Genomic DNA, 24,568 nt, shown 5'->3' with positions numbered 1-24,568 from the left:
TTTAGGAAGAAACTTCGATCGCATTTTTAATGTGTCCAGATTGTTGCATGCTCTTGTCGTGATATGGCCCTAGTCGCCGAAAACGGCATTAAAAACAACAATCAATCACATATTTCTTTTGCCGGTAAGAAACCATCCATTTCGTCATGCATGATAATAAGTAGTAGTTATAATTTTCGGACCCAACGAAGGATGGTCCCGGGTGCAATCAACTTCATTTTTTGACAATGTGGCTTTCATGTAAAATTTTGGGTAAATATGAACAAATATCAGCATAAAAATCCCTTTTCTGGAACCGCTTTTTAAAAATAAGTGGATCTTACTTGTGGTCAGGAGAGGTTGAAAACAAAACATGTACTATGAAGAGAGGAACGTCTGAATAATGTTGAAACCTTTTTGAGGAAACACGATCCGCCAAGACTTTTTGCTGTGAATCAAGCTGTTTTCCGGAAATTATTGCGAGATTCTCATACCTTTTTTATTTTTATGTTTTCTGGTGATAAAAAAATTTGAGACAAAGTACTAAAAAAGATTAATAATGACAAGCATACATCTTTATTTACATGTACATATCCCCAAATATTTCGGTTGTATCGTCCCTTAGGCATTTCGGCACTTTGCAATATCTTTGTCATCTAGGAACGGAAGTACTTTTAACATTTCCTCGATTCCCTCTTCTACGGAAATCGTTGCTCTGTAACCAAGCCCTCTTATTTTGGCATAAGAAACCTCATAGTCTCTTTTGTCCTTATCAGATCCCGTGTTAGATTCAGTAATCATACATCCATCTATTTGGCTTTGAATTTGCATGGCGACATCAGATTTTGTCATGTTCATCTCCTCATCCCCAACGTTAAATGCCTGTCCTCGCATCACATCGTAATTGTTCAGAACAAACATAAAAGCTCGGGCAACATCTCTCACGTGCAAAAACGTACGCCTAAAACTACCTTCATAAAGGTCAAACTTCTTTATCATAAGCCCTTTGTATGTAAGGTCGTTTATCAGCAAATCTAAACGCAATCTAGGTGATACTCCAAAAACAGTGGCTAAACGAAGACAAACTCCCCCAGCTTTCAGAGCGACTTTTTCACCTTCGGCTTTTGAACTTCCATACAATGTCAAAGGGCTTATCTCTGTTTCCTCCGTGCAGATTTTCTCGATAGCTCCATAGCAGGATCCGGTGCTGGCATAAATTAACTTCTGGTTTGGAGTCAACAACTCCGTGATGTTTTCGGTTCCTCCACGGTTTGTCCTGATTGCAAGGATTGGGTCTTTTTCGCAAGCTGGATATCCGACTATAGCAGCAAGGTGAACAATGACGTCTTTTCCGACCATGTGTTGACAAAGAGACTCTTTGTGACATATGTCACCCTTGACTATGTGAAGACGTGGATTGTTTACTACCGATAGTAATGAACTGATCCCCCACATCAATAGGTCATAAACCGTTACCTCATAACCAGCGTCAAGTAACATTGGTACCAGTGTTGATCCCAGATACCCAGCGCCGCCTGTGACCAACACGTGACCAGATGCCATTTTTGCAATCTCACTGTAAAAAAGTAAAATGTGAATGTTTATTCTCAAAGTCATGCGAAATTTGACATTCCTCTTCGAGAAAAATGCAGTGTCATCCGTCTAAAAGGAATCCTTTATTCCAATCTATATGAGATGGCTTCGAAATATATCTAGTTGGTATTCAGACTTCGAGTTTAGACAGGTTTGTACTGCACATTCAGAAACTATTGCCATGGTTTTAGTGTTGACAAAAGTGTAGGCTGACCTTTTCAGATTAGCAAAAATATATGATAATAGAATTTTTGACGAAGTCAAAATAGTAATTACACACGATAATTACTGAATTTACAGAGTTCAAACATATACTTTTCAAATAAAAATAAAATTAATATTTAGCAGGTGATTTTGTCTTAAATTATAACATCGAATCACTTACAGATGGGATCAGGATCTAAGCTCTCAGGAAACTGTTCTAGAACTGTCAGAAGAACATAAATATCCTATAGCCGGCTCTTCTGACAGTTCCCCTGAGAGGTTAGAACTGATCAGCTCAGCTGAAAATTTTTAGAATTGGTTCAAAATTGGCTATAATTATTTTCTAAATAAATGGTTCATGAGAATAAGCACAATGATATTGGTCTACTGAAATTCATACAACAAAATTCTTGTTTTACAGCGGCATATATAGTAGTCACTATTCCTAAATATTAACTCTGAAAAATATCACTAATTAACAAAAAACAAACAAAACAAAAACAAACAAACAAGCAAAAAACAGTGAAATCGTTTTAAACCGAATCCCGCTTTGGATAAAATTTGTTCGGTTTAGATAAATAGTCGGTATATCCAAGGTCAGAATACATTTGAATTAATATAAAGTTACTAAAAGACATGCCTGTTTCTGTTTTAGGAGGTAGACCTAGGGTAAGGGACATAACTCTTGAAATTAGTGTATGTTTGTATCATATTCAATTTCACGGAAACCTTTCAAGCTTTTCTTTGAAAAAGAATGAAATCGGTCCAAGTTACTTACCTGCTTCTACGAGATTGATATAAAATGATGAATGCGAACGTTCCAGTGATTTGTAAGAGTTGTGTCCCTTACTCTAGGTCTATCTCCTTAACACAAGTTTTCGGGGTCTGGTTTAGACAGGTTTTACTGTAATCACGTGCGACTGGTGTACACTTCCTATTAAGGAGGTAGACATAAGGTAAGGGACATAACTCATGAAATCAGTGATATGTTTGTATTATATTCAATTTCACCAAAGCCTTTCAAGCTTTCGTTTGAAGCAGAATAAAATGAATCCAAGTTAATTAGATGCTTACATACACAGGCAAATATTTTTTCACGTGAAATTCATGTGAAATTCACATGAAATTAACAAGCTTTTCATGTCAAACTCACTAATGATCACGAATTTCATGTGAACATTTCGTGTGAATTTCACGTGAAATAATTTTGCCCGTGTACGATTGATGTAAAATGCTGAATACAAACGTTCCAATGATTTTTAAGATTTGTGTCCCTTACCCTAGGTCTACCTCCTTAAGTGGTAATGTTTAGTGAACATACATATACTTATCTCCTTTTTTTTCTCAACAAAATGGAAAAATGTTTCTCGCCGTTCTTTTTGAAGAACGAGGAAGTGGTTCAGGTTCCGACCCCTGGACCTCTGGCTCTTTCTAGCTTTACCAATGCATGTATTTCAGATCAGTGTCAAATTAAGAATATCATAAAAAATAAAGGAACTTTTGTCAAAAATTAAAACCGGAAGTTGAAATTGACATGAGTTGTTTGATTATACAGTTCCCGAGTTGCAGAGGACGTTCACCCTACCGGTGCACCCGGTCCATGCTCCCAGTTTTTAGTGGAGTAAGATGTTGCACAGTTTTTAGCACTTATTATTCCTGTTTTATGTCAAAAGTATTCTACCAAACAACACAAATATGAAAAACAGTGAATATTTACTTACCCAACCGGTGCACCAGGTCCATGCTCCCAGTTTTTAGTGGAGTTCGAGTTGCTCATTTGCTTTTGTTACTTTGTATGTATGATTTTAGTTACTTAATGTTCTTTGTTGCGTATGTCTGTTTTCCATGTCTGGTCTTTGTCCCTTGATTACATTCTTTTGATTACCGCTATAACCTTGGTTCCCTTGATTACTCTTCCCCTATTTTTGCAATAAAGCTTTAGTCACCGATATTTATACTGAAGGGGATAGGACAGGGATTGTTTTGACAAATATAAACTAAAAGTGTAAACAAAGGAGCCAATATTCTAGCGGAAAGCAAACGAATGACATCCAGGGACAAACACTAGACATGGAAAACGGACAAACGCAACAAAGTACATAATAAATAAAGTAAAACATACAAAGTAATAAAAGTAAATGAGCAACTCGGACTCCACTAAAACTTGGAGCATGGACCGGGTGCACCGGTAGGGTGAACGTCCTCTGCTTTTCTAGAATTACCCGCCGAGCTGCTTATATTAAAGTCAAGTCCGGTGTAGATGAAAGAGCAAAGCAAAACTATGACACGTTGAACCAATCAGTTTTTCATGGTGCAGATGGATGCACCGTAACGATCCACGAGTTCATGATGACGATCATAAAACATCTGTAGTTATGAATATTTCAAATTTGAAAAGAAAACGAGTCATTACCCCCCCCCCTATTACTTAACAAAGTACATTTACGAATAACAAAATTAACTTCGATTGTTGCTGAAAAAAAATTTTTGGCGCTTGCAAGAACAAAAATATTCTTACTCAACATAAAATACCCCCCCCCAACCCACTAGAAGAAAATGGTATTATCCCTATATACCTGTCTAAAACAGTACATTACTACTACTACATGTATATAAAATTTAGATTCCCCTTTTTAAATATATGTAAAACATTACCTATTTAGATCGTAAGTGGTTTAGCTCCAAAAACAATCCTGTACTAACCTTCTCAAGTTGTCAATTAAATAGCAAATGAAGCGCCCGGATTATTAATAATAACCAATCAAAAAACTCAGTGTGATTATTCTATAATTCATACGTACAATTCATATTATCTGTTAAACAAAGAAATTATATATATGTACAAATTTCAATATAAAATAATATATTATATTCAAGTAAGTACATCTGTTGCTCTTGGTTGGGCATCTTGTTTAAGAAGGTATATTAAGTGGAAGACTTAGTAAGAATTATGCAAATCCTGTAATATGTGATACAACCACACCCCTCCCCCCCCCCAAAAAAAAAAAAGAAGGTTACACATTTTACTTCTGTTATTTAAAGTCGCTTTATAGGTCTATATGATAAGGTGTGTAATCAAATTTTGCATGATTCTTATATGGAGTGCTACTTAAACTTCCATTCAGTTTCCTACACTGGAATATATTCACGATATATAGTCTTAGTTGATTTTTAGCTCACCTCGCTGAAGGCTAGGAAAGGAAACCATTTTCTTGTTTGCAATTTGCATCTGTCGTCTGAGTTTAGTTTACGTCACATGATATGTTTAAATTATTCCCACCATCCATGGAGAACTGTGATATTTCCGGTATCTGTACAGGTACGAGATCGCAATAATCTGCCCTTAGCTTTTCGTTGTGTACGTTTGTTTGTTTGTTTGTTGGGGTTTAACGTCCGAGCAGCAATATTTCAGCTATATTCAGACGATCGTTGTGTACGAATATAGTTCCTATTTTCACAGGGTATTTTTTTAAAATTATTTAGACAACCTTACCTTTAGAATTTAGTATTCTTTTTTGGTTCAGTTGAAAGAAGAATAATGGAAATAATTTAATGGATGTCTTGAATTAAAAAAAACAATACATGTAGGGTGTGATTTGTTGAGGTCAGAAAAGGTCAACTTTTTGGCCTTCGGAAGGCATTTTGGGTCAAATTTGAGGGGGTCTCTGTGTTGAGGTAGTTAAAATTGAAAATGATGGTGAAAATACCTATTTTTTTTTATGGAAGTTTAAGGTAAGATGGTTTATTCAGCTCCCAAAATTTCATTTGATTTGAAGGGGTAGATTTTTTTTTAAATTTGAAAAAATGCTATAATAAACTCTGTGTGAAAATTAATTGTGTCCTCGTACTTACAGATTGATCAGACCGGCCAAAACTGAAATGGATGTTGCTACAGATGCCCTTATGGGACAAAAAATGTAAAGTATTGCCAAGTGTAATAAAGTTATCGACTATTTTGAGAGCGACGGAAAAGGGGGTATGGGGTTGGAATCTTTGGTGAAAAAAATTTCAAGTTATTCATTTATTGAAAAAAAAACATTAATTAACAAGACAGATTTTCAAATAGAAATATTGACTTTGCTAGCTGCTTAAATAAAAATAAAAATATTGCACTTGCGAAGCAAAAATTTTCTTCCGGGTCGATCCCCTTCTTTGTAAAGTCCTTTATTATTTTACGGGTCTCACACAGACGGTGCATGTATGGTAAAACTCACGCTGCTCGCTGATTTAGGCAATGCCTACCCAATATTAAACTACTGGACAGAATTTAATCAAAATTGATACAATTGTGCCTTAGGTATGAGAATTAGACACTTATCCCAGACAAAACATGGCTGTTTTTTACCAACATAGAATGATGCTGATAGAGCCATTGAGCAAATCAAGCTCTTTAGAGCCTCTAGTTTCTGTTATATCAAAAATATATTGCATTACACCTTTATGCTGAAAGGGTACCTTCTATTATTTATGGCCACAGAATAGTATTACATTCTTATTCCATACAAAAGCTACAGATGAGATCAGTTCTAACATCTCAGTCAAACTGTTAGTAGTGCCAATTCAGTTGTAGAGCCAGCTTTTCTGACACTTTTAGCATAGCCGGTTCTGATTCTGTCCAGCTCTGATAGAACTGTCAGAAGAGCCGACTCGGCTGAACTGTAAGGAGATCTAGATCTGTCTTTTGATGCAGTTCTCAATAGTTCGTATATCCTATTTACTAAATTCATTATATTCATAAAGTTTCGATCTTGTCGGAAACGTTCCCAATTGTTAGATATTTGTCTTACATTTACACACGTAGTTCTATTGTGGGACAAACGATCGTACACGTACTTCATTTTTGTTTTTGTTGGATTGCAAAGATTTTTAATTTTTTTCTGTACTAAACAACTCGCAATTTAACCAGTAATTTTAATTCTTCAATAACAACTATTCAAACTCAAAATTTAAATGAAACATTGACAAATCCTGTAAATATACATGTACATGTGCGGTGTCTATAAGTTTCCATGCCGAAGAAATCAAAAATGTAAAATTAGACTTTTAATCTTTGAAATATGAAAACCACAACGAAAGGAAATGATGTATTTTGACCTACTTGTTTCAAAAATTCAAATATGGGGATAAAAGTCAATTTTTATTGTATCTTTACTTATGTATCAGTTTGTTGGCATATGTTTGACATGGACTGCAAAAATAAGTGCAGAAATTGTAAATATCTTCAATTTTACTTCGTTGAATATTTAAAAACGAAAAAAATTACTAATAAAATATTCCAAAAAAAATGTCAAACAACAAAGAATATTTGAATTCAGAGTGTCATCGATGAGTGCAAACACTTATTTTCATTTGAAAACCTCAAAATTAGATGAAAAGCTAAGAAAGACCTATTTTGTTACTTTTTGCTACTGCGTTAACTCTAACATTGTTTGAAAACCTCAAATATGTGAACAAAAAGTAAAAATTCGCTATTATTTTTTATTTTATTTTTTTTTGTGTATAGCTAAAGCTGTGAAACATTCTTAAATGATACTCATAAAATGTTTTAAAAATATTTCAGAAAAGAGCAATTCTGAATATCATTGATGAGAGTCAGCAAATTACTTTTACAGTTGGATGAAAAGCTATGAAATGAATGTATTTAGACCTATTTTGTTTCTATATTCTAGTGCAAAAGCTATAGCCTTGTTTGAAAACCTAAAATATTGGTCACTTTCTAAGTCGGAGTTGAATTTGAAAGAGTAACTCATGAAATCAGTGATGTGTATCGCATTCGATCTCACTAAAGTCCTTCAAGCTTTCCTTTGAAACAGAATGAAATCAGTCCAAATTACTTCGATGCTTACATGAGATTGGTGTAAAAGATGAATCAAGGGAACCAAGGTTATAGTGGTAATCAAAAGAATGTAATCCAGGGACAAAAACCTGACATGGAAAACAGACATACACAACAAAGAACATAAAGTAACTAAAATCATACATACAAAGAAACAAAAGTAAATGAGCAACTCGAACTCCACTAAAAACTGGGAGCATGGACCTGGTGCACCGGTTGGGTAAGTAAATATTCACTGTTTTTCATACTTGTGTTGTTTGGTAGAATACTTTTGACATAAAACAGGAATAATAAGTGCTAAAAACTGTGCAACATCTTAAAATGTCCTTTTTAGACGATCCAAATACGTAAAATTACCCATAAAATATTTTAAAACTATATCAGATAAAGAGAAATATTGCAATTCCTATTGAGAAAACTTCCAAATTGGATGAATTGCTTTAAATTGAACGCATTTAGTCTATTTTCCAGTGTGATTAATTACACTTAAGGAGATTGAAAACCTCAAGTATTGAAATAAAAAGTAAATATCTACTGTTTTTGTTTGTTTGTGTATCAGTTTATTAGCATACTTGGACATGAAAAGCCAAAATTGTGCTAAAAACTTTGACACATACATATTAAGTATAAAATAGTCTGGGATTGAATATGAATAATGATTTTAAATGAATTTTAGATTGATACATTGTTGGTTAAGAAACGTTAAATGATTTCGAGTGTATACTCGGACGAAATCCGTTTTTCCTTTTTTATTTTTACTTTTATTCAGAAGAATATTACCGCGATCAAATTAAAACAAATTTGCTGCAATCCAGGACTCTTAATGTACGAAAGTATTTCTTCTAGAGGGCGCTCTATGAGAACTGTCGAAAGATCTTGCTCTATGATAACTGTTTTAAGGGATTATACTATACTCTGCGTCACATAAATAACATACTGTTAAAAGCCGTTTGCCCAAACGAATGAGCAAGTCATTTAAGACAATTTAAACGACGGTAGGTGTCAATAAAGTCGTAGAAAATATTTTTATTCAAATTTTAACAGTATGTTATTTATGTGACGCCGAGTATAGAGTGAGTTCTAAGAGAACAGTTCTACTAGTGGAGCCGGCTAAAACTGTCAGAAGAGCTGATTCTAGAACTGTCATAGAACTGTTCTAAATCTGTCATAGAACTGTTCTACTGACAGTTCTTGTTCAGTTTTGTGAGACGTTAGAACTGATGTCATTTGAACAAATGGTTTTTGCAAGTCATTTTAGTCATGCAAAAAAAAACACATACAGGCAGAATTATTTCATATGATTTTCACACGAATTTCACGATTTTCATCTGAATTGAGCAAATAAACTAAATGTCAGAATTCACATGAAATTCGCACGAAATGTTCACATGAAATTCGTGTTTAGTGAATTTCACATGAAAATCATGTTAATTGCATGTGAATTTCATATGAATTTCATGTGAAGCTTGATTAACATGAATTTCACGTGAAAAATATTTGCCTGTACATATGTAAATACTGGTTTCTCTTTATCTTCTTCGGTGTTTGTTTTATGAAACATGATCTTGGTTTTTATTGTTTGTTGTTTGTTGGGGTTAAACGCCCGAGCAGCAACATTTCAGCCCCGTGCAGGTCGGGGTGTTAAAAGAATAGGCCTGCAGCAGCGCTAAGCTTGTCGTATAAGGCGACTAAATAGTGCTCAGAAACCTAGCCGGGAGCTAGGCACTCTGCCCACAGAGCAACTGGGATGCGTGCCCCAGGTGGTGGAATGGGGTAGCCCTGGCGTGTTACATGCTGGGATTGTCAGGCTATAATACGGAAAACTTACCGAAACCCATAGTGGTGCACCGTGTTGGGAAATATGCCACGTTCCTCGCACGTTAAAGAACCCTGCTGTGGTAATCGATAGGAGTAGGAACCTTTGCGCTCCGCCACAGGAGGCTAAATTGCCCGACCTTACCCATCCCCCCTTTTTACAGTGGCAATCAAAATTTGTCGACACTATTATCCTTGTGTCCCATCCTTTTTTTTTCATTTCATGTTCATTTTATTATCCATTTCATGTTCATCGTCTGAATATAGCTGAGATATTGCTGCTCGGACGTTAAACCCCAACAAACAAGCAAACAAGCAACGTTTCAGCTATATTCAGGAGATGAACATGAAGTGGATGATAAAATGAACATGAAATGATGATGAAATGAAAAATGGGATGGGACACAAGGATAATGGGGTCGACAAATTTTGATTGCCACTGGAAATAGGGAGAGGTGGGTAGGAACGAACAATTTAGCCTCCTGTGGTGGAGCCCTTTGGTTCCTTCTCCGGGAGAATAGCACAGTAGGGTTCTTTAACGTGTGAGGAACGTGGCATCTTTCTATGCACCACTATGGTTTGCGGTCAGGTTTTCCGTATTATAGCCTGACGACCCCAGCATGTAACACACCAGGGGTACCCCATTCCACCACCTGGGGCACACAACCCAGTTGCTTTGGACAGAGCGCCCTAGCCCCCGGCTAGGGTTCTGAGCACTATTTAATCGCCTTTTGCGCTGCTGTAGGCCTATTCTTTTGACACCCGGACCTGCACGGGTCTCTTGGATTTTAATGCATGATCGTGATGTTCTGTTTTGATAGTATGATGTAACAGGCTAGGATGAAAACCAAGTCTAAATATAACTTTATTAAATCAGATGTAAGGTATGGCGGTCATCGTCTAAGTGTTCAATGTGAAATGAATCTAAACAAAATCAAAATATCATTGTGCACATCCAAAAAAACATTGCGTATAATTAGTCATAGTAATTTTCCTTGTAATTAGTTTTATGTTTTTTGGTTATTGAATATTACTTTGCATCTGTTTGAAGTATTTAGTATAAAAATAAGAGATGTTGTATTAAACCATTGTTGTGACGTCAATTTATTGTTCCAACAATGTGGGTTATTTTTTTATGAATAAAAAAAAATACTAAATACAGCTTTACGTAATTTTTGCTGGTGTTAATATTTACATTAATATCAATGTCAAGATCACAGTCGTCGATCTTCACCATTTTGCAAGTTAATAGTTTAGTATCATCAGAAACTTCGCCCCTGATAATTCCAGATGCAATGCGCGCATTACGTCGTTTGTGTGTTTGTAGCCTCATACTGCATACATGCGATGACCTGTACTTTCAGTGACTCGTCTACACCCTTTTCATACAATCGTGTTGCTGCTGTTGCTCTCAGTGGGTGATTTGAACGCAAACCCTCTAGATCTGCCCCTTTACACATTTTGCCTGTCGTTTGTGTTGCATGAAGCACATATTAGATGGAGTCTGTTAGAGGACATCCCATCCAAAATTATAGAATCTATACAGGATGTGCCATTTTGCAGGAGTTTTTTTTACAATAATTCAGAAACTTCTCACAGAAAAAAAATATTTGATGTGCAGATGCACTTGAAAAATATGGAAAAATATTAACAGATTAACAGTACAGGAAGTACAATAAAACTAGAACAATTTTTAACTCGAGATTTCATAGATGTTGCAGTCAATGAATTTAATTTAATTTAATTGAAAATGACAAAAAGTCAGCAAAACTCGTTAAAAAATTTCCAAATTGTGATAAAAAATAGAATGTTTATGTGTCCAGTTTACCCGTACATGTTTACCCGTACATGCATATAATTCAATTTGTAGTTAACATAGACAATATTAATTCTTAAAGTCATTATACATTCCTCCCTTTCTCAACAATAACAATTTAATCAATAATGTCTAAGTACTGTCCTATCATACGGGTGTTAAAAGAATAGGCCTGCAGCAGCGCTAAGCTTGTCGTATAAGGCGACTAAATAGTGCTCAGAAACCTAGCCGGGGCTAGGCGCTCTGCCCACAGAGCAACTGGGATGTGTGCCCCAGGTGGTGGAATGGGGTACCCCTGGCGTGTTGCTTGCTGGGGTTGTCTGGCTATAATACGGAAAATCTGACCGCAAACCATAGTGGTGCACCGTGTTGGGAAAGATGCTACGTTCCTCGCACGTTAAAGAACCCTGCTGTGGTATTCGATAGGAGTAAGAACCTTTGGGCTCCGCCGCAGGAGGCTAAATTGCCCAACCTTACCCATCCCCCTTTTTCCAGTGGCAATAAAAATTTGTCGAGCCTATTATCCTTGTGGTCCATCCTTTTTTTCTTCATTTCATGTTCATTTTATCATCCATTTCATGTTCATCGTCTGAATATAGCTGAAATATTGCTGCTCGGACGTTAAACCCCAACAAACAAACAAACAAACTAAATTACGTCACACAGAATAGTAATGATTAGTATCACCAGGGGGACGACAGTTTAGAACAGCATTTCGTATTTCTTTGTCACGATCCATGCATAACAGTTTCTTTCAGGATCTGTCAGGGTATAGGGCAAAATGTGTCCTCACCCAGGACAGCTTCTGTCAGAACCTGTCAGGATTTCTGTTTTATTTACTGCCGTAGAACAGTTTTCTGACAGATTTTGACAGAATTTAAGAGAGGTTAGAAGTGATCGCAACTGTTATCACTTATTGAAAGAGTAATCAAGGGAACCAAGGTTATAGCGGTAATCAAAAGAATGTAATCCAGGGACAAAGACCAGACATGGAAAACAGACATACACATCAAAGAACATAAAGTAACTAAAATTATACATACAAAGTAACAAAAGCAAATGAGCAACTCGGACTCAACTAAAAACTGGGAGCAACAGATGAAAGATATGTTAAGGAAGTTAAGTCTTGAATATTATTAATTTTTGTTTTATTTAAGATATATTTGTATTATTTGAAAAATGTAAAAAATGATGTGTGCCCCAGGTGGTGGAATGGGGTAGCCCTGGCGTGTTACATGCTGGGATTGTCAGGCTATAATACGGAAAATCTGACCGCAAACCATAGTGGTGCACCGTGTTGGGAAATATGCCCCGTTCCTCTCAAGTTAAAGAACCCTGCTGTGATATTCGATAGGAGTAGGAATCTTTGCGCTCCGCCACAGGAAGCTAAATTGCCCGACCTTGCCCATTCCCCTTTTTCTAGTGGCAATCAAAGTTTGTCGACCCTGTGTCGTTGTGTCCAATCCCTTGTTTCATTTCATCATCATTCATGTTCATTGTATCATCCATTTCATGTTCATCGCCTGAAATATTGCTGTTCGGGCGTTAAACCCCAACAAAAAAAAAAAGAGAAGAAAAGCTCCCCATGAAGTCATGATGAATAGACATACATGTACCAAGACGAGGCACTTAAGAAAAATTGTTGTTGGTACCTGTTTGTAATGTCTCATAGATTGAGGTGAGGAAAATGTCAACTGCTTGACAGTATTCATGGACTTAGTTTTAATACAAATATTGTTTGTTCTAAATTAAATGAACATACATGTGTGGGAAAGAGTTACTTATTTTTGTAATATTATACATACATGTATTTGTGAAACAAGCGTGCAAAAAAATGAAAGTAATGAAGGCAAACAGATATAATCATTCAATTTAAAGTGCAATATTGATTCATCATAAAAAGTAGTAACAACTGGTTATTCTTAAAAAATGACAGGCTGATCGGTTTAATAAGCTTAAAATTTTCGGTTGCGTGTCTATTTTTGATGTATTTGAGGTCTCCATTGACTCAGTGCCTCAGCACTTTGATTTAATTTGTTATAGAATCACTAGACAGGGTGAAAGTAATATGTTCTTTTTGCAAAAAGCTAGAAGGAATATTCTAAACGATCATTCATTGTAGTTTATTATGGTACAATATGCAAACAAATATTAGAAATTGTACAACAATTGAAAAAAAAGCATATCTATAAAACTATTTTTAGAAATTACATTATTATGTGTAATATTTTTATGTAATTTTTTGTGTAACCTTTAATTGCATTTTTTTTTCTTTATGTTGAATACCATGTACATATATACAGAACCATATCGGAAACTGGTCCACGGACTAAATATGCTATTCTTTTTAAATAAAGGAGATTATTATTATTATATTATTATTATTATTATTATTATTATTATTATGCTCATCGACTTTCTTAGAACAAAAGGATTTACTATATGAAGTAATAATTGGTACACTTCGATGTGTAAAACGGGTAAAACATGGATCAGTGAGTTACACTCCTTGAAACGTTCACGTTTCCCATTTTAGCGTTTTTGCATCGTTTATCGTGCGTTTACACATCTTTTAACGCACGATACGAGCGTTCGTTATTTTTGTACTTGAAAATTTCATTGATTCAACTGTTATTTCTATATTTTTTTGCTATTCTTAATTTATATAATTTCATTAATTTTATTTTCTAATTTTTTTCTTTCTACATTATTTGTAATTATAATTATTTTTCATCGTTCGTCTACTGTGCGTTTAAACACACGCTAGGAGCGTTCGTTTATCGTGCGTTTGGTGGGCGTTTAGCGTTTTGGTTATTGTGCGTGCGGGAAACCTAAACGTCTCAAGGAGTGTAACATATTGCATCTTGTATTTGTTAAAGCCTAACATATTAAAACAATAGACTAGATTCCCAACATCTAGGCAATAGCGTTTAGTTCATGATCAGTTACTGAGAAATATAAACTTTATATGCAGCAGATGCTGGTATATTACCGCACATAAAACAGGAACTCACTATAAAATCAAAACCGTCCTGTCTGTCATATTTATTTTTGGTTTCCAACTTCCCGCGTTGCCATTTGTTATACGTACTATTGGCTGGAGTTATTAAGATGTCACAGTCAGCATGTTGTAATCATATAATGGTTGTTGATAAACTGGTAAATATCGGGACAGTGGTATTGACTAAGACCGTGATAATGACCACGCCGTAGGCCCTCCATTTCAATTAAAGATATAAAAGCGCCTGTCTGTGCTGTGCGTCCCCTTGAAAGTCTAGCCCATATTAGTAGAGAACCAGTTGACTTTTGTAGTATAATAAAGGTAATATGCTGTTTTGAATTCTTGTCTTGCACTAATTATGTGATGTGTGAGCTAACTTAGAAGGATTTGATTCAAGTCTTTTCACCATTGCTAAGTACTGTAATTTAAGTTCCTAACTGACTCTGATTCAAACACAACAGCTTTTGTTAAGTTCTCAAGAAGTACCGTTTAATTTGTGACCTTCCTGATCGGTCCCATGTTGAGTTAATTCCTAACAACGTACAATGTACATGTAGTCGGCTAATACATTTTCATTTATTTGAGCTATACATCGAATAGTACAAATGTACTTATTTTCAGTACATGAACATGTCATTTACGCATGTACATGTAGGTATTAACTTCAGTAATGTCACAGCGAGCTTATCATGTAAACCCTACTCAAAGTCAACAGACTAAAACGTATGTAAGAAAATATTTGATGCAAAACTCTTAAAGAAACGGACATCATGCATTTCTGCTGATATTAAATTTAAAAGCATCAAAGTAGAGCTGATAGATACTCAATTTCATGAAGTAAATATAAATACATTTGGATATTATGAGTTTGTAAACATTGAACCACCATCCATTTTTAGGATTAGGGAACTTATAATTCATTACAAATAAGCATTTTTAAATATCAAATTTTCGTTCAAAAAGGCTAAATTTCAGAAATAATTCATGGAGGGGGTAGATTTGTACTCATTTTAACATGGGTACGGCATTTATATTCGATTATTTAACACCAAGCGACAGCGAGGTGTTAAATGAGAATATAAATGCCAAATCCATGTTAAAATGAGTACAAATCTACCCCCGGAAGGATTTGTTTTCCTTTCTAATATGACAAACACGGTATTTTTTGTGAAAAATTTCCTAGGCGTTGCCAAAATAACGGCCGTTCAGTTTAACCTCCCCCGTATGGAAGTTAGATTAATAAAGAAATAACCACATATCCAAGTAAACCATCTATTGAATAAGTATCAGTATCAGTATAGTATTAGATAATCCCTCAGCCGTTAAATCATCGCGTAAACGTTTTTAAATGAGTACTTTGTCTCGAAGCGACAGCGAAAGAAGAGACGGTGCGCAAGTGCTCAAGGTTGGTGTGTACCGACATATACTGTTTGACGATATGAAGACGTCATATAGGAACAGTAAGTAATCAATTAAAACAAATTGACAAATAAATATAAACCAACATTAATATATATTTGAGATAAAGGATACTACAGACACTGTGAAGTCAGCCTTATATCTTGACCTACACTTAGAAATCGATGGTAAGGGAAAACTATTGACCAAACTTTACGACAAACGTGATGACTTTTCATTCAAAATTGTCAACTTTCCTTTCATCTGTGGCAACATCCCTTCGGCTCCTGCGTATGGAGTGTTCATATCACAACTCATACGTTATGCCAGAGCTTGCCGAAACTACGCAGACTTTTTGTATCGCGCTAGAACTCTAACAAATAGGCTTCTGGAACAGGGTTATGTTGCTACAAGATTGAAGTCATCACTACAGAAGTTTTATGGTCGTCATCATGAACTCGTGGATCGTTATGATGTATCCATCAGCATCATGAAAACTGATTTATTCAACGGGTCATAGTTTACCTTTCCTCGTTTGTCTACTCCGGACTTGACTTTTTATGAGCAACTCGGCGGGTGTTTCTAGAAAAGCAGAGGACGCTTACCCTACCGGTGCACCTGGTCCATGCTCCCAGTTTTTAGTGGAGTCCGAGTTGCTCATTTACTTTTGTTACTTTGTATGTATGATTTTAGTTACTTTATGTTCTTTGTTGTGTGTGTCTGTTTTCCATGTCTGGTCTTTGTCACTGGATTATATTCTTTTGATTACCGCTATAACCTTGGTTCCCTTGATTACTCTTTCGAAATGAAGATAAAAACAAATAAATACACGTCTATTGTAAATCGGCCCACAACGACCCACTGCCATTGAAAGGTAACGTAAATCGGTCCAAATCGGCCCGCAGGCAGCATTAGGATTGATACAGAATACAAACGCCTTAACAAATAGGACAAAAGACAGCAAGCTGTACCTACCTCGAAAGAGTACTCGCTGTTTCTTGTGTAGTTCAAAATCCAAGGGAACCTGACAGGTTAGGCATTTGCAGATACATTTTCTGATTTTCATTTTTTTTAAATATATTTAATCTGCCACCATAAAAACTTACGGCACTCCTTTAGAAGCAAATGGTTGTCCTCTATGATACTTACATTGAAACCAATCGATACATACAATGCACACATGTTATTTACAAAACAAGCAGTAATGGATTATATATATAATATTTTTATTATATAGCTTTGAAATTTGACGACTTCACAGATAATTAATTTTTGCAAATTATCAATATCTACACGATCGATTCAACCGTTGTAAGTACTGTAAATTGTTCAATAGATGTATTTGTATTTGCTGACCGATTAAGGATCTCAAGGGAGCCAAGTTTCTAGCGGAAATCAAAAGAATGCAATGCAAGGATAAAAACTAGACAGAGAAAAGAAACAATCATAAACTGGACACTCCAGAGAGCCTGTATTGCTCATCTAGTTTTATAAGCTACATTCCATTTCTTGTAAAAATTGCCATATTTTGTAAGGATAAAAAATCCTTACGGTCATTTTGTGCTGGATACCCGACGGAACAGTCATACCAACTTTCGTTGAACTCTGTACAGTAGTAGAAAATTTTTGAAATCAAGACGTCAATAATGGCAAAGAAAAAACGTCCAAAAAGGGCAATAACACCAACATGGGTAAACAGATTTCCACCAAAATTTGATCACTGGTAGATCTCATCATTTTGAACACTTTAACCCTTTGTCAGAATTTGGTTGCGGTCTTGGAGATGTATGCAAAGAAATGCTGTCTGACCCCTGTGTTCTATTTTTAGTAACAGTGACCATATGTTGTTTTCATGGATAAAAACTTCCAACAGTCATATAGTGCAAAGAAACAATCATACAGAGTTTTAGTGAATTCTGCACAGTAGTTTTTGGGAAGATTTTTGAAAGTAATAACATCAAAACAAAATAAAAAACGTCCCAAAAGGGCAAACACTCCAAAAAAGGTCAACAGATTTTCACTGCAATTTGACCACAGATCGATGTCATCATACTGAACACTTTTTTCATATCAGAATTCGGTTAAACCTAACGATTTTGGAGATATATGTGAAAAACTGCTATCTAACCCCTATGTTCTATATTAGTAACGGCGGCCATGTTTTTCGATGGATCATCAATCGAAGCATAAACTGTATGCAAGATACCCAAAGAAACATTCTTGTAAAGTTTCATCCAAATCTATTTAGTAGTTTTAGAGTAGAAAATGTTTTGAAAATTGCTAACACAACAACGACGGACGGACGCAAAGCATTGGTAATAGCCACGAAATTTCGTGTAAATTAAAACCACATGGTAACTAAAAGTGTACATAGTAATGAATTGTTTAAAATTCATAGTCGTAAGACTAAATATGTATAGTATTTTATTACATAGCAATAATTTGATTTGATTTGTAACAAGCTTTATGATTGGGTGGTAAATAAATTATTTAGTATAGTTACGTAATTAACGTCGGTCTGCGCACTCCGCGATTCAATATAATCCCAAACAAAATAACGTTTTGATAACGAACAAACTCTTAATATATAGATTAGAATCCATTTGAAAATTAAATCATAAGGAATGTTCCTTATTTTGAACAGGTTAATATACGAATAATATGGTTTAGGCCAGTTTATTAGTATTAATTTCCGCACACCATGCTAATTTGCATAAACTGTTCATAGATTAGATACATTCCTTAAATAAATGTATTACATGACGACTTTGCAATATATTCTTGTATTTACTTGAAAGAAACATAATAATGCGGATGATCCAGGCATTTATTAAAAGAACGGGATCCAATCAAAAAATTTCTGATAGCGGCTTGTTGGCTAGCATATGCTTATCATCACTCCTTGCCTAAATTGTGCACATAGTTGACGAAATTTTCCAACAAAACGGGAATTCCATCTCCTTGAAACCCTCCGACCGAAATCCGCCACAGCAGACATGCACTTTTTTTAGTTCTAACGTCGTACTATATTTCAATGAAATTAACCCTAGCCTAGTATCACTTGAACAACTTTGTTTAGACTGTACTAAGACGCACGAAGCAGCTCAAGGTTCAATAAGGGTAAGATACAGTGAATCCTGTCTGACCCGAACCCATTTGGGTTAAAATAATAAAAGGTTTGCATGTTTTACCCAGGTTAAAAAAAAAACATTAAAATCAATGTTAAAAGGTCTGGTTTAGACAGATTTTCAGATCATTCAGATTACAGTTAAGACATGTTTTTAGTGGAGTCCGAGCTGCTCATTTACTTTTGTTATTTTGTATGTATTATTTCGGTTATTTTATGTTCTTTGTTGTGTTTGTGTGCTTTCCATGTCTGGTCTTTGTCCCTAGATTACATTCTTTTGATTTCCGTTAGAATCGTGGTTCCTGTGATTACTCTTTCACTGTTTCACAAATTCAATTTTGGATTTGTTAACCTTTAAAATGATATGTATGTATAGTATTTGTACATGTACAAAATGTACTGGTGACGTTTGGCAACATTTTTGGCTACTTAAATTTAAGAATACACCTGCTAACCCTCGACCACATTTAGAAGGAAATAGTGGAGACATTCTATATTGGTAGGTATTTAGTTACGTTATCTTTCCGTACAAAATCGAATGTTTTCATTGCGTACTTCTCTTTGTCTTACCGTTACTCAAAGATAAAGGGCATAGTGTAAAGCATGGGTATAAGAAGTAATGGACTGGTGCGTTCGACCGCAATTGGTAACTTTTTTTTCAATATTTAAGAAGCAAAGACCTGGTACATAGTCCATACGACAATAAACATCTGTGGTTTAATTTGATGGCCCGGATATTCGCGGACGGGGCAGCTCTTTTTATTTGATATTTATGAACTTTTCTGCGTTCACCTGCATTAGTCAGTAGCACGGATTCCCCCTTCAAGATTTACTGATTCAACAATTTGAAATATGAGAGTTTATTATGGTCCCAAGATAATAAAGCTCATTGATAAATAAAAAAATATATATAACTTCCATGTAAAATGCAAATAATATTCAAACAGCTATATTTTCTACATGGAATCGAAAATCTTTTCAAGGTTTTTAAACCCATGCCTGTGGAAAAGGGTAGTTACGAAATAACGCTCCCTAACAACATTTTGGCTCTTAATAAAGACGACTTCAACAATCATACTGAAGATATATATCCTGCAGAACTTTCTTTGAATAAATCAAATATTCATAATAAAGAATCTTTAGTGTGTACCTTGGTTCACAACCCGGCATGGGAAGAATTGGGATTGATTTTACATATGGTGAGGGCATATCTTTTTGTATGTTTAAGCTGGTCTGGAGCTGGCATGTCAGTTAAATGATAGTAGTCATTTGTTTGTGCATTTGTGTGATGACGTATAATCAGTTTTCTTTATTTCTGTTTTAACAAGGGTCTCAGACATGCCTTTTTGAACTGGTTTATTTGTGTGATATTTTTTTCACAGTGGTTAGATTGAAATGGAGGAAGGTTGTGATCACGCCAAGTAAATTTAACCCCGCTGCATTTTTTTGCGCTTGTCCCAAGTCAAGAATGTATGGCCTCTGGTTGTATTGTTTCGTTTTCACTTTCAGTTTACTTTTATGTTGCTCCAGTATAATGTGCTATTTTGCTGTACCTGTTGTTTTGGGGACAGTTGCAGCCTGCATCCTCTATTTTTAAAAGTTTTTCAGTCCTGTGCCAATGCAGTTTATGGTACGTATACTTAACCTACATTACTATAAGTGAGTATAATGGAAAAGAAAAGGGCCATAACTCTTACAAATAGTAGGTACGTTTGTATAAGCTATTTTACATTAATCACAAGTAAGCATAAAACTGATTTATCTCATTCCTTTTCAAATAAGTGCATAACGGGCTTTGATGAAATTGAATATGATACAAACATATCAATGATTTCAATGATGGTCTCTTCGCCAAGGTTTTGTTATAAGTTATTATGTGCCTCATGGATCACATTCCACAATTCAAAGTGTTTTGGGCCAGCTATAGCCTGTCCTGTGATGTGAGAGTGTCCTTGTCATTCATAGAAGAGCAATGGATGGGCCTTGAGCTGAAATTTTCCATCTTGGTGTGAACAATGTATATTGTCATTTTGACATATCTAATTAACCTTATCTATTCTCTTTATAGTTTTTTTTTATATTTTACATACACAAGCATGGCGTTGTTTCAATAGTGAAATTCAGAGCAAGCGTTCTAATTTTCCTAAAATATTTAAAGGGTTAGGACGAAGCAGAGCTCTGAGGATAAAGGCTAGCTATACTGAAATAAATGCTTTGAACAAATTGTAATCAGTAGCGTTTATGGCTGAATGATAGATCAGTCAGCAGTCAATCTTTACTTCGCAAAACGTCGGCATGTCCTTTTACGGCAATTACTAAATCAACAAAACGTTCAACAAAATATAATTCCTCTTTAAATAAGCTAGAGCAACAGAAATGTTTGGAACATTTGAAACTGCAGTCCAGACTATGAATCCATTCCGATTGTCCAATCCGGACGATATATCTTGCCATGATAAGGTCTTTTTCGTTATGGCATGTTTACATTACAGTAAGTGCTTCTCTTTCTAATATTGTGTTAGAATTGTATTTTATGTGTATGTAACACGGTAAACCGTGTGAATTGATCTATTACAATAACCTTCCAAAAGAATAACATAAATTTCCAATTAAATAAGGTCCACAATAATCTTTTACAAACTCCTTGTCGCCACAACGTTCCTAATCAGAAACTGGCAACTCTCTAAAACATCCAAGAACCAAAAAACATGAACACAGCCACGGCCTCATATTTTACATTTTTACATATATAATGTGTCCGTTATATTACAAGGTATGTGATGACTGTCAAATGAGGGCTTGAACCTACAACTAAGCCAACCTCACTAAGCACATGTGTATAAGTCATATTACCTAAATCTACTTGTAGCCAAGTTTGCTGTCTTCAAATTCTGTCATATGCAACTGCTCCATATGGAATGCCTAAAATGTCTGAGATATTTATTTATATGTTGTATAATTTATATTACTTGCTGTGGTTTAAAAAAAAATAATATAATTTTGTAATCATATAATGATGTTACATCTTTTCATTTTATCGTTTTGTCTTTACGTTATGTAATTTCTTCTTTATAATACAATGTACCGTTGTGTTGTTTCATGATTATGATATTTTGATTAGTCTTAACGTGCAGTTGGTATTTTATAATACAAGGTGCTATCACTGTATGTGATATCGATTATCAGTGGCCGTTCATGTCAAAATAGGGATATTTCTATCGGCTTACTTTTCAAAAGTATCGGCTTACTTGTTTGTTTGTTTGTTGTTTGTTGGGGTTTAACGTCCGAGCAGCAATATTTCAGCTATATTCAGACGATGAACATGAAATGGATGATAAAATGAACATGAAATGAAAAAAAAAAGGATGGGACACAAGGACAATAGGGTCGACAAACTTTGATTGCCACTGGAAAAAGGGGGGGATGGGTAAGGTCTGGCAATTTAGCCTCCTGTGGCGGAGCGCAAAGGTTCCTACTCCTATCGAATACCACAGCAGGATTCTTTAACGTGCGAGGAACGTGGCATCTTTCCCAACACGGTGCACCACTATGGTTTGCGGTCAGGTTTTCCGTATTATAGCCTGACAACCCCAGCATGTAACACGCCAGGGGTACCCCATTCCACCACCCGGGGCACACATCCCAGTTGCTCTGTGGGCAGAGCGCCTAGCCCCCGGCTAGGTTTCTGAGCACTATTTAGTCGCCTTATACGACAAGCTTAGCGCTGCTGCAGGCCTATTCCTTTAACACCCGGATCTGCACGGGGCTCGGCTTACTTGTTAAAAGTATCGGCATACTTATATCAAAAGTATCGGCATACTTTTCAAAAGTAAGCCGATACAAAAACTTTATGCATAGTGAAAAAAGTATCGGCTTACTTTTCAAAAGTAACGGCTTACATTTTGTTTTAGATATTAACCAATCCAATGTTCCGTTACATCTGAGCATTTTCTCACCTAAACCACGCGATAGCTTGAACGCCAGGGATCTGCCTATAAACTATGTCTGTCCCATCAGGAGGTCATTAATAATGCTTAGTGAAGACTTTAAAATTAGTAGCGTTTCCTTTTATTAAATAAACAATCTCTCTATATATTGTACATAAAATCGCTTGCCCACTTTGGGCATGTGACAGTTAAAAATTCAGCTATAAATAATTAAAAAGATCAAATTAAAGAAGCAATAGCAAACAATAAACAATTAATTGTATAATTATGAATCAGTCAAGTAAGGCTGACATGTAATAATTAACTCATTTTATTAGTAGCAATAAGGGCTATAATAATTGGTGCCTACATGTATGATGTATTGCATTAATTCAATTAACCATAATGGTATAAAATGTTGTCTCCTTTATGTAATCTATTATCCTGTTTATATCCTTATCCAAAAGTCTTAACATAGTCACCGCAAATTTCTTCTTTCTCTGAAAACCAACACAAATGATCTATGTGAGGCTTTCGTTCAAATTCAAGTAGCAGAGATGACGACGATAGGAGTTTAAAGACCTGTATATACCCCAGTGACTCTGTATGGTCGACCCTTTATCCCGCTTTAATATTGTAATTTATAGTTTAAATATATTATATAATTTGGAAGATTGAAATTAATAACCTAACAAAATAAAGAAAGAAAAAAATATGTATACTAATGAAACTATAACGAACTAAGTGATAATACAAAATATACAAAAATCATAAAAAAGTTAAAGAAAAATAAATGTTTAACGTACGAGGAAAAGCAAGACCAGGTGCAGTAAACCAAGTGAGAAATTTGGAAATAAAAAAAAAATACGCCAAAGGTTGATAGGGGGTCGTTTTGGGAAAGAAAAAATAAACTGTAGATGCGCGTTATTGATATGGAAAGAAAAAAAATAAAACCAAAGTATATGACCAGGGGGTTTGTGGAACGAAAAATTAAAAGTCCATAGGTAATGGACTGCTTGTAATTTTAAAGTTTGCTTAATATGTGTATGCAGTTTTAATGACAGAATGTGTGTGTTTTAATGGTGTTCAAAGCTGTGATGTGCAATGCAGTTTTGAGCTTGAGTAATATGCCAAAAGTGTATACAGAATGTCTTGTATCGGTCATCTTTAATCTTAACTCTCGCATAGAAGAAAGCGCGCGTTTAATTATGGGTTCACACCTTTGATACGATCGATTTGATTGGTTACACATCTCTGTAAACTCTGTCAAAAGTATCGGCATACTTTTGAAAAGTAAGCCGATACTTTTGAAAAGTATGCCGTTACTTTTTTCACTATGCATAAAGTTTTTGTATCGGCTTACTTTTGAAAAGTATGCCGATACTTTTGATAAGTATGCCGATACTTTTAACAAGTAAGCCGATACTTTTGAAAAGTAAGCCGGTACTTGTTGAAAGTAAGCCGATAGAAATATCCCTATTTTGACATGAACGGCCACTGATAATCGATATAGTTTTGTCAGTAGCCAAAGCATATAGAAATGTAAAGCCTGTTAACATCTGCACCTATCTCTTACACCAACGCAGGAAAATAGTTCCATTGGAATACCCCGTTAATGTTAAAATGTAAACACTTAGGTCCCCTTTACAGTTGTTTCTAATATATCAAGTTTAATTTCATTTTTATCACGTCAATAGGGTATATACATGACTCCGTGGTTTCATGACTATGGGTCCTCGTCTACAATTCAAATGCATGAAGATTCGTCATTAACATATCATTGGGTTCAATATTAAAAGCAAAATATCATTTTGTGTAAAAATACTGATAAAAAAATGAAAAATTATACCTAGTTCTGCATGAAAAATGTTAA

At 35.1% G+C, this 24,568-nt stretch overlaps 2 protein-coding genes across 8 annotated transcripts in view; one reads left to right on the top strand and one right to left on the bottom strand.

Annotated features, from left to right (window-relative positions):
- Positions 1-539: 539 nt before the first annotated feature.
- LOC148596793 (uncharacterized) lies at positions 540-21,697 on the bottom strand. Of its 6 annotated transcripts, none has more exons than XM_088563097.1 (2): positions 21,623-21,697; positions 540-1,555 (listed from the first exon to the last, which is right to left on the bottom strand). In XM_088563097.1, exon 2 carries the CDS (start codon positions 1,540-1,542, stop codon positions 601-603), a length of 942 nt encoding a protein of 313 aa, XP_088419223.1. In that variant the 5' UTR covers positions 1,543-1,555; positions 21,623-21,697; the 3' UTR covers positions 540-600. The 6 variants fall into 6 exon arrangements, with proteins under 6 accessions (XP_088419223.1, XP_088419220.1, XP_088419222.1 ...); XM_088563094.1 differs by lacking the exon at positions 21,623-21,697 and adding an exon at positions 16,792-16,829; XM_088563096.1 differs by lacking the exon at positions 21,623-21,697 and adding an exon at positions 16,749-16,810.
- The window catches only part of LOC148596792 (uncharacterized), a 28,338-nt gene continuing 24,984 nt past the window's right edge, over positions 21,215-24,568 (top strand). For both annotated transcript variants that reach the window (XM_088563092.1, XM_088563091.1), the window contains exon 1: positions 21,215-21,260. In XM_088563092.1, coding sequence (XP_088419218.1) covers positions 21,242-21,260 — 19 coding nt within the window. In that variant the 5' untranslated portion in view covers positions 21,215-21,241. The remainder of the gene's footprint in view (positions 21,261-24,568) is intronic.

This window comes from Perna viridis, chromosome 15 (assembly GCF_037379345.1).
Source record: "Perna viridis isolate PV_CMFRI_1.1 ecotype Kerala chromosome 15, ASM3737934v1, whole genome shotgun sequence".
NCBI lineage: Eukaryota > Metazoa > Mollusca > Bivalvia > Mytilida > Mytilidae > Perna > Perna viridis.
Note: the sequence above shows the minus strand (reverse complement) of the source record. Positions and strands in the feature narration are given on the sequence as shown.

What these genes read in the sequence shown, in the direction of transcription:
- LOC148596793 (XM_088563094.1), bottom strand. Translation starts at nt 16,811, where the DNA reads ATGTATCGATTGGTTTCAAT. An exon ending in ATGTATCGATTGGTTTCAAT is followed by an intron (nt 1,556 to 16,791) that starts GTAAGTATCATA and finishes ACTTTTTTACAG; the next exon opens with TGAGATTGCAAAAATGGCAT.